General features: G+C 41.0%; 1 protein-coding gene and 1 long non-coding RNA gene across 3 annotated transcripts in view; both read left to right on the top strand.

Annotated features, from left to right (window-relative positions):
- LOC122652582 (protein PTST, chloroplastic) overlaps nucleotides 1-13546 on the top strand; it is a 41836-nt gene that overhangs the window by 14875 nt on the left and 13415 nt on the right. For both annotated transcript variants that reach the window (XM_043846372.1, XM_043846371.1), the window contains exon 6: nucleotides 10221-10326. In XM_043846372.1, the coding sequence (XP_043702307.1) occupies nucleotides 10221-10326 (106 nt within the window). The remainder of the gene's footprint in view (nucleotides 1-10220; nucleotides 10327-13546) is intronic.
- Nucleotides 7109-7724, top strand: LOC122652583. The gene is made up of 2 exons (XR_006331616.1): nucleotides 7109-7301; nucleotides 7337-7724. It is a non-coding gene; the product is annotated as an uncharacterized LOC122652583 (long non-coding RNA).

Below are 13546 nucleotides of genomic sequence, written 5' to 3'. Positions count from 1 at the left end.
TTCTAATTCACTTCCAACCGGGCAAGGCCTAAACGTGAAAGGCATCAACTTACTAATACTCAAGCAGGTGATAATAAGGAATAGCGGTGGGCACTTGAGCAGGTTTGTCCAAACCTGCTTAAGCCCAAAAAAAATCCGAAGAGAGCCCCAGCCCTTCATATGTATTCTTATATGGAGATACATAACAAAAATGTGTTTTACAATGACACTAAATTATTACTATAGACCCTACACATGCTAATGATGGTAAAGTTTATTAGTTTGGATTTATTATTTTGTATGGAAATGATGAAGCTATTTTTGTTTTAGGGTTTATGGTTTGGATGATGGTATTCAAAACAATGTAAATGGGCCTCTTTTAATGACGTTGTCTTCAAGCTGATCTATTAAAATTGAGAAACCTGCCCAAGCTAACCCAACCCTAGGAAACCTGAGCCCGGTTGTGGTCATAATTAATTTTTGGGTCTCTCTATTTGTAATGAGGCATACTTGACAAAAAGAATTTGTCACCACTTGTTATATGACTAAAATGGGTAGGTTTATGCCCTAGAGGACCTACCTTTTTGTAAAATTGACCCCCAAACAAATAGGGAAAGTACCTCTTTTTTTTTTTAAAACCTAAATATTCTCTGGGACCCGGGCCAGCCCCTAAAATTTTATTAAGATCATCCAAAAGAATAATAAATACAAGGGAGGGACATGCGCGCCTTACCCCAACCCAAGATAGACAAGTTAGACACTCCACCACTCAAATAAAAAAAACGCACTACCCCACCCAGCATGTACAAGTTATTTCCTTAAAACCGGCAAACCAATAGCATCCTCATGTGTGATTCTCCGAAGGCCAAAAGGTAAATTATCCTCCCCCTGAAATTCCGCGTCCATCGCCGAGGCACATGCCAGGTTTGCCAACCAGTCCACTGCTCTATTACCTTCTCTGAACGTAAAAGAAATCAGTGGTCTTAGCACTGTTACTAGATCAACTGTTTCCTGAAACCAGTACCAACCCTTCCAAGACCCACACCTTCACTTGGCAATGCTTTGAATTGTAGCCATCGAATCCGAATTGACCACGACACCTGCCACTTTCAGCCTGGCGCATAGCTTCAGCCCATCACCCAATGCCCTAGGTTCAGCAATGGAGTTTGTACACTCCCCAACTTTGAAAAAGCAGCAATGATTACACCCTCTTTGTCTCTGATGATACCCCCGCCACCACCCACCCCCGGGTTCCCTTTGCAGGCACCATCAATGTTAAGTTTCACCATGTCAAAGGGGCGACACCAATACACAGGTTTAGGCTGCCTCCTAATGGGGGGGATGATGTGAAATACCAAAGTAGCTAAGAATGAGAGATTCCTTTAAGGATGGGGCTTTTGCACACGTAGAATAGAAAGGCACCTCACCAATCCAACGTCTTGAAAAAGTGAGCTCAAATAGGCAAAAAATTACAAACATGCCCCTAAATTCTATTCCAGTGGAATTGCATTCTTGTAATTTTATGAAACTTTAATAGGACAGTCATACAACTGCAATGATGTATGGAGCTGAATGTTGGGCAGTAAAGAAACAACACATAGATAAACTTAGTGTAGCTGAGATGAGGATGTTGAGATGGATGAGTGGTAAAACAGAAAAGATAAAATAAGGAATGAACAAATTAAGCTCATTTAGGAGTCGCTACGAGAAAGTCGTTGAGGTGGCAGGACATGTGCAATGGAGGCCTTTAGATACTTCAGTACAGAGGAATGATTTGATTCAAATTGAAGGAGCTAAAAGAGTTAGGGGTATGCCTAAAATGACTCTAGGAGAAGTGGTGAGGAAAGAGATGCACGGCTTAGGCCTGGTAACTAGTATGGCTTTGAGTAGAGCTGATTGGAGGGAAAGGATCAATGTAGTCGACCCCATTTAGTTGGGATGAGGCTGAGTTGAGTTGAGTTGAGTTGAGTTGATTAAATATCTAGACAATGAGATATACTTGAGGTCAGATAGTGTTAACAGGAAAGAATAGAGCTCAATGCTTGGATGTATTAATGAACATCCAAGCCCCTTTATTTATAATAGAATAGGGAAGAGAAAAATTACAGAATTTACCCAACACTGTTCACCATCATTGTTCATGACACTGTTCACGTGAACAGTGTTACAACCCTAAGTACAATTCTACCCTTGCTCAAAATACTCCTTCGGTTATTATTCTAACACTCCCCCTCAAGTTGGAGCATAAATATCAAACATGCCCAACTTGACTAAAATATGATGAAAGACATTCCCACTCAACCCTTTAGTGAACACATCAGCTAGTTGATCACCAGACTTCACAAAAGGACCACAGATCAGTCCTTCTTCTGGCTTCTCTTTAATGAAATGCCTATCAACCTCCACATGCTTGGTAAGATCATGTTGAACCAGATTATGTGCAATGCTAATGGCAGCCTTGTTGTCACAATACAACATCATAGGGAGACGGACAGGAACACCAAGATCTTGTAATAAACCTCTAAGTCATAACAGCTCCCAAATGCTTTGTGCCATAGCATGAAATCTGGTTCAGCACTGGACCTTACTTCCATATTATGTTTCTTGCTACGTCAAGTGACAAAATTTCCACTTACAAAGGAACAAGAACCAGATATGGACTTTCTATCAGAAGATCTAGCCCAATCAGCATCAGTATACTCTTCAACTCGTAGATGGTCATGAGGAGATAAGAGAATTCTTTTTCCCGGGGCTGACTTTAAATAACGAAGAATACGAAGAACAACTTCCATATGAGAGGAATAAGTATCATGCATGAACTGACTTACCAAACTCATGGCAATGACTATGTTTGGCCGTGTGTGAGAGAGATGAATAAGTTTCCCTGCCAGGTGCTGGTAACGACCTTTGTCAACTGGTTCACCCTCTTTTTTCTTAAGTCTTGTAGTAGCCTCCATAGGTGTATCAGCAGGGTAACACCCTAACATCCCGGTCTCAGATAATACATCTATGATATACTTCCTTTGAGACGTGCAACCTCTATCCCTAGAAAGTACTTCAGCTTTCCCAGATCCTTTATTTCAAATTTACGGCCAAGGAAAGTCTTCAACTTGTTGATATCATCATCATCATAACCTATCACCACAATATCATCCACATAGATTATGAGAATGGTTACTTTATCACCATTCCTTTTGATAAACAGAGTATGGTTAGCATTACTCTGCTTATATCCCACAGAAACCATAGCCTTATGATATCTTCCAAACCTGGCATGAGATGATTGCTAGCCCATATAAAGCACGCTTCAACTTACATACCTTGCCGCTGGTTTTGTCACATGAGAACCCAGGTGGAATGTGCATATACCTCCTCTTCAAGGTCTCCATGGAGGAAGGCATTCTTCACATCCAACTGATGTAATTCTTCTCATCCCAGATTTACTTCACAAGATAGTAACACTCCGACAGTGTTTAGTTTAGCAACAGGTGCAAAGGTCTCCTGGTAGTAATCCCAAATGTCTGAGTGAACCCTTTTGCCACCAACCGTGCCTTATATCGATCCACAATGCCATCAATCTTCTGTTTCACCCCACAAACACCCATTTACATCCAACTAGTCTTTTTATCTGGAGGAAGAACCACAAGATCCCATGTGTCATTATTTTGTAAGGCTCTCATTCTTCCATCATTGTTGCCTTCCACTTTCCATCTTCAAGAGCTTTCTGACAATTCTAGGGAATACAAACAGAAGAAACGGAAGAAACAAAAGCACAAAAGGATGGAGAAAGGGAATTATAGGAGACAACATGAGATATAGGATGTTGAGTACAAGTCCTAGTACCTTTACGACAAGCAATAGGTAACTCAGGAGAAGGGGTTTTACCTGGAGTGGGAGGATGATCCGGATCCTGAGTCGGCAACTGAATGGGTATTGGTGCTACAGTGGATGGAAGCTGCTTGTATTTGGAACATCCTCTTTGATATGTTTTGAGATTTCAGTCATTAAGAGCCTATTTCTGTTTCTCTATCTCTCTGTTTTTTTTTGTTCCTGGGAACAAAAATATAAGAGAAATCCGTTTGTTAACACCGGTTCATTTTTTTATTCCTGGGAATGAACCGGGACAAAAAAGTTGCTGAGAAATAGAAAAAAAGAAGCTCCAATTTGAAGCTTCTCTGTCCCAGAAATAAAAGGAAGAAATAAGAGGGGAGTTGCTCTTTAATGAGCACATGCCTAATTTGATGGGCAAAGTAGTAATTTCATTTTCAAAATAAAACACCACCTCCAATGCAGCTTCAACCACCACCACCATCGATGCCGCCACCACCTCCACCTCCACCTCCACCTCCATCTCCACCACCAAAGCTACCACCTCCACCTCTGCCACCGCCTCCACCACCTCCACCTCCGCCACCGCCTCCACCACCGTCACCGTCACTTTTACCGTCACCTCTGCTACTGCCACCACTACCACCACCGCCTTTACCACCACCTCCACCACCACTGGCCTACTGCCACCTCTACCACCACCGCCACTACTACCACCACCACCACCACCACCTCCACAGTTACCGCCACCTCTGCTACCGCTACCACTACCACCGCTGCCTCTACCACCACTGCCACCACCACCTCTACCACCACGACCACCACCGCCACCTCCGCCACCGCCACCGCTACCGCTACCACCTTCACCACTACCTCTACCTCCACCTCCGCCACCTCCACCGCCATCATGTCCAGCTCCACTAATTTTTTTGGTATTTAATGGCATTTTTGAAAATTTATAGAAGTTCAAGAAGCAGAAATGATTGTGCATAATGAACGCGTTTATGTTTCTTTTCTAGCAAAGAAATAGAAATTATTATGTGTTACCAAACGTGTTTTTTTGCCCAGAAATATGGCCCAGTAACAAAAATACAAAAAGTCATTTCTGGAATAGAATCATGTCCCAGAAACAGAAGTTTAATCATGCAAGCCCTAATTCTCTTCTAAAATTCTCTAATGGTTTTCTGGACTAGAGTAAGCTCCCCCTGAGCAGGAACTGTGTCAGTAACAGTATCCAAGGTCTCCCCCTGTGTGGAATCTTCTTAATTGGATGGTATGTGAGGGACAGGAGTGAGTTCAGGTTGGTTATACATGGGAGCCTCAAGAGGGAGAGGGACCCCAAGAGTCAACACCTCTTCACTGGAATTCTCCCCCTGAAGAGGTGTAGTGGGATAATAGGAAAGGGTTTCATGGAAAATGACATCCAAACTCACCATGGTACGACTGGTGGGTGGATTGTAACATTTATAACCCTTCTAGGAGGAAGAATAGCCCAAGAAAATGCACCGAAGGCCACGGGGTTCAAGTTTACTAAGGGACCGAGTATCTGTAGCATAACAAATTATTGAAATTATTTATCCACCCGTGTCCCCCTTTGGATAGTCTGCCGTGTTAGAGCTCCTGTATGATATACATATTGTTTCTTCCCTTTCCTACAAAGTCGGCCTTTTAGAGGAAGCGGATCAACATAGTATCAGAGTAGGCAGGGTTCACGGTATCGAGTCCCCCTAGGAGCATGCAGGTGTTGAAATTATTTATCCACCTGTGTCCCCCTTTGAATAGTCCGCCGTGTTAGAGCTCCTGTATGATATACATATTGTTTCCTCCCTTTCCTACAAGGTCGGCCTTTTAAAGGAAGCGGTTCAACTCAAACACAGCCAAAATCTTTAGGTGGAACTATAAAGGTTGAGGAGCCATTTAAAAGGGCAGCAAAGGTATGGGAGTCGAGGACTCTGGTGGGCAGCCTATTAATAAGGTGTGCTGCAGTAAGAACAGCATCCCCCTAATATTGGGGAGGAACATTACGGGCAAACATAAGTGTCCGAGCCACCTCTAAGAGGTGGTGATTTTTTCTTTCAGCCACTCCATTCTGGGCAGGGGCATCCATACAACTGGTCTGGTGGAGAATCCCATGGGCAGCAAGCTAATTTTGGAACTGACCTCCCATATACTCTTTGCCATTGTCACTCCTCAAAATTTTGAGAGTGGCATTGTATTGGTTCTGAACCAATTTATGAAAATACTGAAAACATGAGAAAACATCACTTTTATTATGCATCAAATACACCCAGATAATCCTAGAGTGGCAATCAATAAAGAAAACAAACCAACGATGGCCAGAAATAGAAGGTTTCCGACTAGGACCTCACACATCAGTATGAATCAGATTAAAAAGAGAAAGACTTCTTTTATTAGAAATAGAATATGTTGAACGAGTCTGTTTGGCTAGAACACAAGCCTCACATGCTCGTTCCAGCAGCAAAGCAAAAAAAAATCCAGATTATTCCCCCTTAGCTGATTTGGAAATTTGGTCAATAATGAGCTTAATTCACTTCCCATATTTGGGTTTTGAAAGATTGGTAATTCTTTATTTTATTTCCTAATGGGTGATTTCAGCTAATTTCAGCAAGTCTTGAGTAGCAAGCAGAGAAGAGTTGGACGATTTGGCCAGTTACAATTTTAGAAGATGTCTTGAATCTTCCCAATAATAGATTAGGAAGGAGATCTTGCCTCCTACCAATTTAGTTTTTAGGAGATTTATTTTCAGCAAATAAAGTAGATATATATGATGCAACAACAAACTCAGCCAATCTATCTATCTATCTATCTATATATATATATATATATATATACATTGTGACAAGGAACCTACCCTAGTAAAGGTTACCTTATTTAGGTTTATTTTCTCTACGAATTTTTAATTGTAGGATTTAGGTTTTTATTGTTTAATCTTAGCCGTAGAATATCTTAGATTACGGTTTCAATTTGAGCTTTGGTTTCTTATAAATTGTAAGAGCTTTGCTCATTGAAAGTGGAGTGAATAGAAGAGTTGAATTTGCTTTGAGAATACACCCTGAGTGTATAAACCTTGAAACCTATAAGAGTTTCATTGCATCCTTGAAGAGTCGCAGCTTATCTCTTGAAGCCACAAAGAGTTTCACTACAGTCTAGAAGAACTTTAGCTTTCCCCCCTTTGCGTTTTCTTTCTCTTTTGTGTTCGTGTTACTCAGTTGCACATCTAGTAAGAGTGTGTTCTCGACTCTCCTGATCTGTAGCTTCCAAGAGGCTGCATTATAATAGACCTTTTTCCAAATTTCCTGTAATGTTCCTCTTCACTCCTTCCAATATAAGCAGCAAATTAATGCACTAATTCACATTCCAGATACGTTACTTTTGTGAGTAGGTGCCTCTTTATTTTTAGGCCAATAACCCAGCCGATTCTATTAAACTATTTTTCTAGACAATACATAATGGGTACTATTATCTTCAATCAGGTTTACCCAAAAAAAAAAAATATATCTTCAATCAGGGACACCTCCCTACTAAAAATTGAGGGTACTAGATGACTGTTCTGTGTATGATTGTATATACACAGGCCAGATGGCTTCTATACCTCTGTGGGATTTTGCACCCTGCAAGAGAATATTTTCAATATGTGGCAGCTGTGGAGGTAGTAGCAATCAGAAATGGATCACCTGTTTTGATGCAGTTCAAAAGAACAAGAAGGCCTGCAGAAAAGCAAGCCATCAAACTGGGCCAAAAATGGACCGATATGTTTAATTTTGAGTGTCCCATGGATTGTTTGGGCCTTAAGCTTAGTATTTTTGGGTTTGTTGTTGTCATGGGCCAATTCTATAAGCCCAAATATGAGGGATTTGAGTCCTATACGGGATTAGTGTTAGTTTCTATTTTAGTAAGATGTATTCTTTAATTTAGTAATCTTTCTAGAAGGGTTGGATAGACATGCTACACAATTCAGCCCTAGTTTCTATTTGTTAAAGTTCTAATAGTTCCTATTTTCAAGAAGAGTTGTAAGAAGTTCTCCCTACCATACATAGGAGTTTCCCATTTTTCTTATTTCCATGAAGTTATAAATAAAGAGTAGGGGATCTTACCCACCAACAACGATTTGAACAATTTTGTAAGCCTATGCTTGCTGATTGCTGTGAGATGCAGTGAAGCCCTTGGTGGGATGCCAAGTTGGACTGCTGAGATGCAAGTCAAGTTCTAGGTGGGAAGCCTAGTTCATATCCTTCTTCTCTCTTCTATCTTGTTCTTCAGAAGATCAGTTTCTGCTCTCGCATTCATGCACATATTTTTCTGTTTTTGGGTGAATAAAGAATTCATTACCAAAACCCCGAGAAGGGGGGGAGGATATACAAGAGAGAAGGGGGAAGGGGGAGCAAAATACAGCACAAACCCTAAGAGGAAGGGTCAGAAGACTGAATCAGGGAATCAGGTAAACCCAGGAGACAACAATATGCCTGTTCCTTGGGGTGTCGTGAACTGAACGATGAGATAATTAATGAATCTTGGAACTGACATCAAAGTAGATGGCTTTCCAAATCATGTCTAAAGAACGAGAATTGGAGGTCCATCTTCGAAGATTCCGCTCCATCTAGAGGTGGGAGATGGTGGCACCAAAAACAAGCATTCATGCACATATTAGTTAGTTACTATTCTGTTTGATCTTCTACATGCTATTTCTGTCCACAAATTTCTGTTGAGTTTTTTTTTTAAGTTTTCAAATCACATTCTCACATTGATGTTGCCATCCTTCCATCGTTCACAACTTGTTGGCAGTACAATGCCTTCTCTAGAGTTCTACAGCAGCCCCATACCTTGTTTTGATTTACATGTTGCTGCTGGAGGTTCTAACTTCAGTTTCTGGATCTAATCAGTGGTTACTTTCTATTCTGGTTTCAGTTACTAATTTCATATCTGTTTCTATTTGTTTTTCACATGACCCTCTTATCATGTAGCATGTTTACCCTAGTAACAGTCTGGCATGTGACAGCTAGATTGCAATCTTTTGTTTACTTGAAAAGAGGTTTAAAAATCAAAGAGAATTCAAAGCCTGCAATTTAAAGTAGGAAGAAGCAATAATTGGCAGGGATATGATGGCTCCATACATGTGTCCAATTTGAAGGGGTCATGTATAAGATGATCAGTACCAATTTGCCATGTTGTCCCTCCATTTAGCTGAAAAGATCTAGTTCTGCAGGCTCCAAAGCTGCAGAAACATACCAGAATTTGGGAAAGGTTGATATAGTAATGTCATCATGATTTGGCATCTAGTGGCTTCTCAATCAGATACTAGAGTATAAGGTTTATGGTTTTCTGAAAGTTCCTTGTCATTTTCTGAGACAGATTTCCCTGGCTTTTGTGTTGGTACTCAAACTCCAGCCTACATAGAGCAGTCCTTTTACTGTGATATCTTAATATCCTAGTTCAGAATTTCTTTCTTTTTAATTGCACCACCTTCACAAGTCACATGATCAAATGGTAATTAGCTACATTAGAAGTAAAGTTATGCCTTTATAGTTAGAGCCTCGAGTAAACATAAATCTCCCAAGAAAATAAAGGGTCTGAATTCTTTCTAGTCCTATATCCCAGTGCTTGGCCTTTATTTTGGGATCCTGTTGATGCACATTTATGCTTGACCAGAAAGTCAACTCCATTCCATTAATTAATGAGTTGATTGGGGGTATGTTGGTCAAGCAAGCCCCGAAAGTAGTTGCTGGAGGGCCAGTGAGAGAACAGGGAGATATCTGAGATGGAATCTCAGAGTTGCAGGGGTGAAGAGAATCACGTAACCACACTCATGCTGAGAAACCCCATCAACTTTATATTTCAAATCTATCTTTTTCGTTTGGGTACATGCAAGTATATAAAGAGAAAAAACAAAGACTCCTAATTGGACTTTAAAATTGAGACAAACTTGCACCTATGGTAGGGTTTGAAAGAAACTCCATTCTCTACATTCCTACGTAACCTACTCAACATGATAAAGTAAAAGAAATTAAAAAATATTACAAGTTAAACTCAAATAAACAACTAAACTACTACCTGTCCTTATTAGACCAAAAACCCGGGTTGGGCTGGTTCCATCTGGGTTTGGGTTTCCAAACCCAAGTGCTGGTCCAACCAGTTGAGTGTTACTGCATCAGTGGTTGATAAAAGGAAATTCTGTTTAGGAGCTCTATTTGAGATACTAGTCCTGATAGAAAATTCTTTTTATACAAGTCCAGTGAAACTAGTTCAACTCCCTCAAATAACCTATGGAATCCAGATAACCCTAAGGAATAGCATGGTTTAATATGTTTTTAGTAATCTGTTAATATTTTATGTATATTCTAAGAAAATGAGCATCTTCAACTTTTAATTTCTAATTAATAACTTTTCAATGCCAGGCTTTGGTCAAATTGGCAGAAGAAGTAGCCAAGACTGGAAATATGGAAGGCTCAAGGAAGATTAGTGGGAAATACATCCAGTCCCACCTTCTTTCAAGATTAGAAGGTATTGTTTGTCCAAGAACACATTGGACTAAATTACTTTATTCTATATAATCATGTGTTTGGGAGCTGCTATTTGATGGATCATAGGTGTATCGACTTTGTCTCTACCTCAAATGCCATGATTTTAGGTGTCGGCTGTGACTCTCCTAAATATATTGCACTCTGGACCCTCCAAAGTACTGGCATGATGAGGTTGACCAACCATGAATCATCCAATCAATTCTGTGTATTCATAATGGTTTGGATCTGGATTGTGCCAGACCCATACAACATCTGAACCTGATCCTTTATAGTTTGAACAATACTAGCAATCTAGCACTATGCATTTGACCCCTATTGTGAAAGTTCATGCTAAGGATGCTAGTTTGACGTAAGGTAGAAAACAGTGCAAAAGGAGTTCATATATATGAAATTTGGAGATATCAATTGTTTTTTGAACTATGGCCACCTTGAGGTGTTGCATTGCTTAATACATCTGAATCGATTAGTTGGTGGACGATCTATCCATTGTTGTAGTCAGTTCTCTTTTCTTTTCCTCTCCCCCACCCCCCCCCCCCCAAAAAAAAAAAACTATTCTTATTTTCTCCGAGTCTTTGTAAGGTCGGTCCATTGAGGATGACCCTATCTGTTGCTATCAACTTATGAGTACTTGTCTCTCTACTCACCACTTCAACCCAGAAAATCTTCAGCCTCCCTCAATCACTCCTTACTGGTGCATCCAATGCTCATAGTTGTACAAGTTCCAAACAACTCTCTCATATTGTCATCCATTGGTGGTATTATTGAGTTTCTGTGAATACATTCATTTCTGATTCTATACTTCCTAAGCTTACTTTTTCGTGTTTTTTTTTTTTTTTTTGAAAATTTTCATGTACCACCCCTGGGGTATCACGTAAGTATAAACATACCCCCCAGTTTTGGAAAATTCTATGTACCCCCCCGAGGTTCACAAAAGTTAACACATGCCCCCTGTTAGATATATGGGCCAGAATATCGTGGGGGTATTCTGGACCTTTTTCCCTTTGTTATTATTTGTTTCTTGTATGTAGTTTAGTCCCACATTGCTCGTGTAATTATTTTTATTGTTTCATTAAGATTATAAATAAAGATGCGCTTGGGATGAATTAATCATCCAAGCATTCAGCCTACTTCTAATCTGTTAACATGGTATCAGAGCAGATTTTGAATTAGGGACACCCCTTCTCTTCCATTCTCGATTTCAGTTCCTTCTTTCTCTCTTTCATTCTCGAGTTTTCCCTCTCCTCTTCTCTTGTTCTTCATTCTCCCAATAGGGCAGCACTAATGAGGTGATCTACAAATAGGGCTGTAAACGGATCGGATTCGGCTCGGATAGTACTATATCCACATCCGCATCCGATTAGCTATCGGACGGATTCGGATAGTGCTAAACGGATACGGACACGGATATGGATCAGATATTTTATCCGTTTACATGTAAATATAGCTTTTCGGATAGCTATAGCCTATCCGTATCCGCATCCGTTTAGCTTTCGGACGGATTCGGATAGTGCTAAACGGATACGGAAACGGATTTCGGCTATTCATTTACACCCCCAATCTACAGATCTAGCTGCTGCCCTCAATTACCTCTTTACATGGTGCAATTTTCTGCTCAATAGGGACACCACCACCTGTCTGCGATATTTGGAATCTTCAGTTTTTTGGGGACTGCTTCCATCTCTGCCACAAGGGACCTCTCCTCCTATTTGAAGACCAAGAACTGCAGCAGGCCATCTCCTTTACATCTGTTCCTATCTTCAGATCTGTTCAAGACCCCCTAAGATCGATTTTTCACCAAAAACAGGGTTTTTTTCAAAACCCTGACAACTATCGATCTAGGGGCTGGTGACTTCTATTGCTTTTGTTTTTTTGAAGACTGGTTCTCTACTTATAAAGGCACACTCGACCTTGGTTGGAGCTGCAACACTTCAGTTTTTTGGCATCCTTCTTTTCCCTACATCGATTTTAGCAATTTCAGGGTTTTGGAAAAAACCCTGTACAAATCGATCCAAGGGATTCCCTTTGCTGCTGTTGCTGATTTTTAGAGACCATTATTTTATCATTACCAAAGGGCTCTCATCCAATTTTCAGCCCTTAACTTGCAGGATTTCTTGGGGTTCTCTTCACAACAGCCCCTCTCTGTGATTTGGGCTTCTCTACTGTTCTAATGGGTGACTCAGTGGATTCGACTACTACTTCTGTTGGTGATGGACACAGCAAATCAGATTATCATACCTTTACTCCTAATCAAATCAAGTTGGATGGCACTAATTATTTGCTTTGGTTTAGGTCTGCTTCCTTTGCCATTATTGGCCGTGGCCTTACTAGTCATATTACTGGCACCAGTATTATGCCAACTGAGATTGGAGCTGCTCAAGACAGGTGGCTGGCCAACAATGGAGTTCTCATGTCCTACCTCATTGGCTCTATAACTACCGATCTGCACCATAATTTTCTTCTCCTTGACACAGCCTCAGAGATTTGGGCTGCTTGCAAGGAGACCTATGGGCAGCTTGGCAACGATGCCCAGGTCTATGAACTCAGGAAGAAGGTCCTTCACACTACTCAGGGAGAATTGACAGTCTCCAAATATTATGCTACTTTGCGCAGCCTTTGGCAGCAACTGGATCACTTTTCTAACTTTCACCCAAGTACAGCTGCTGATATTGCTTCCTATAAGAAGCATGTGGACAAGATCAGGGTCTATGATTTTTTGGCTGGCTTAAATGTGGAGTATGATCAGATTCGTGTTCAAGTGTTGGGCCATAAGCCTTTTCCCACATTTGAAAAATCTTATGCCTTGGTGTCCTCTGAGGAGAACCGTAGGGCTGCCATGTTGCACCCTCCTATTACTGACAGATCAGCTCTCAAGGCTACTGCCCCTGCCACTCCTGTACCTAGTGGCATTGCTTCTCTTGGTGATTCGACTACAGCCTACAGGGACTATTGTTTGTGAGCACTGTCAAAAACCCTATCACACCAGGGAGAAGTGTTGGAAACTTCATGGGAAACCGGCTGACTTTGAAGCTAAAAGGGCTACCAAGACAAAGACAAAGACAAAGACCAAGGCCCGTTAGACTGAGACTGTTACTGCAACCCCTGCTACTGACACTGGTCTATCCCAAGATGATCTACAGGCACTCCTACGTATGCTAAGGTCTTCCGCTGCTGCTGCCTTTACTACATCAGCTCCTGCCAGT

Source organism: Telopea speciosissima, chromosome 2, assembly GCF_018873765.1.
Source record: "Telopea speciosissima isolate NSW1024214 ecotype Mountain lineage chromosome 2, Tspe_v1, whole genome shotgun sequence".
Taxonomy (NCBI): domain Eukaryota; kingdom Viridiplantae; phylum Streptophyta; class Magnoliopsida; order Proteales; family Proteaceae; genus Telopea; species Telopea speciosissima.
The sequence above is the reverse complement of the archived record's forward strand: the minus strand, read 5'-3'. Positions and strand labels throughout refer to the sequence as shown.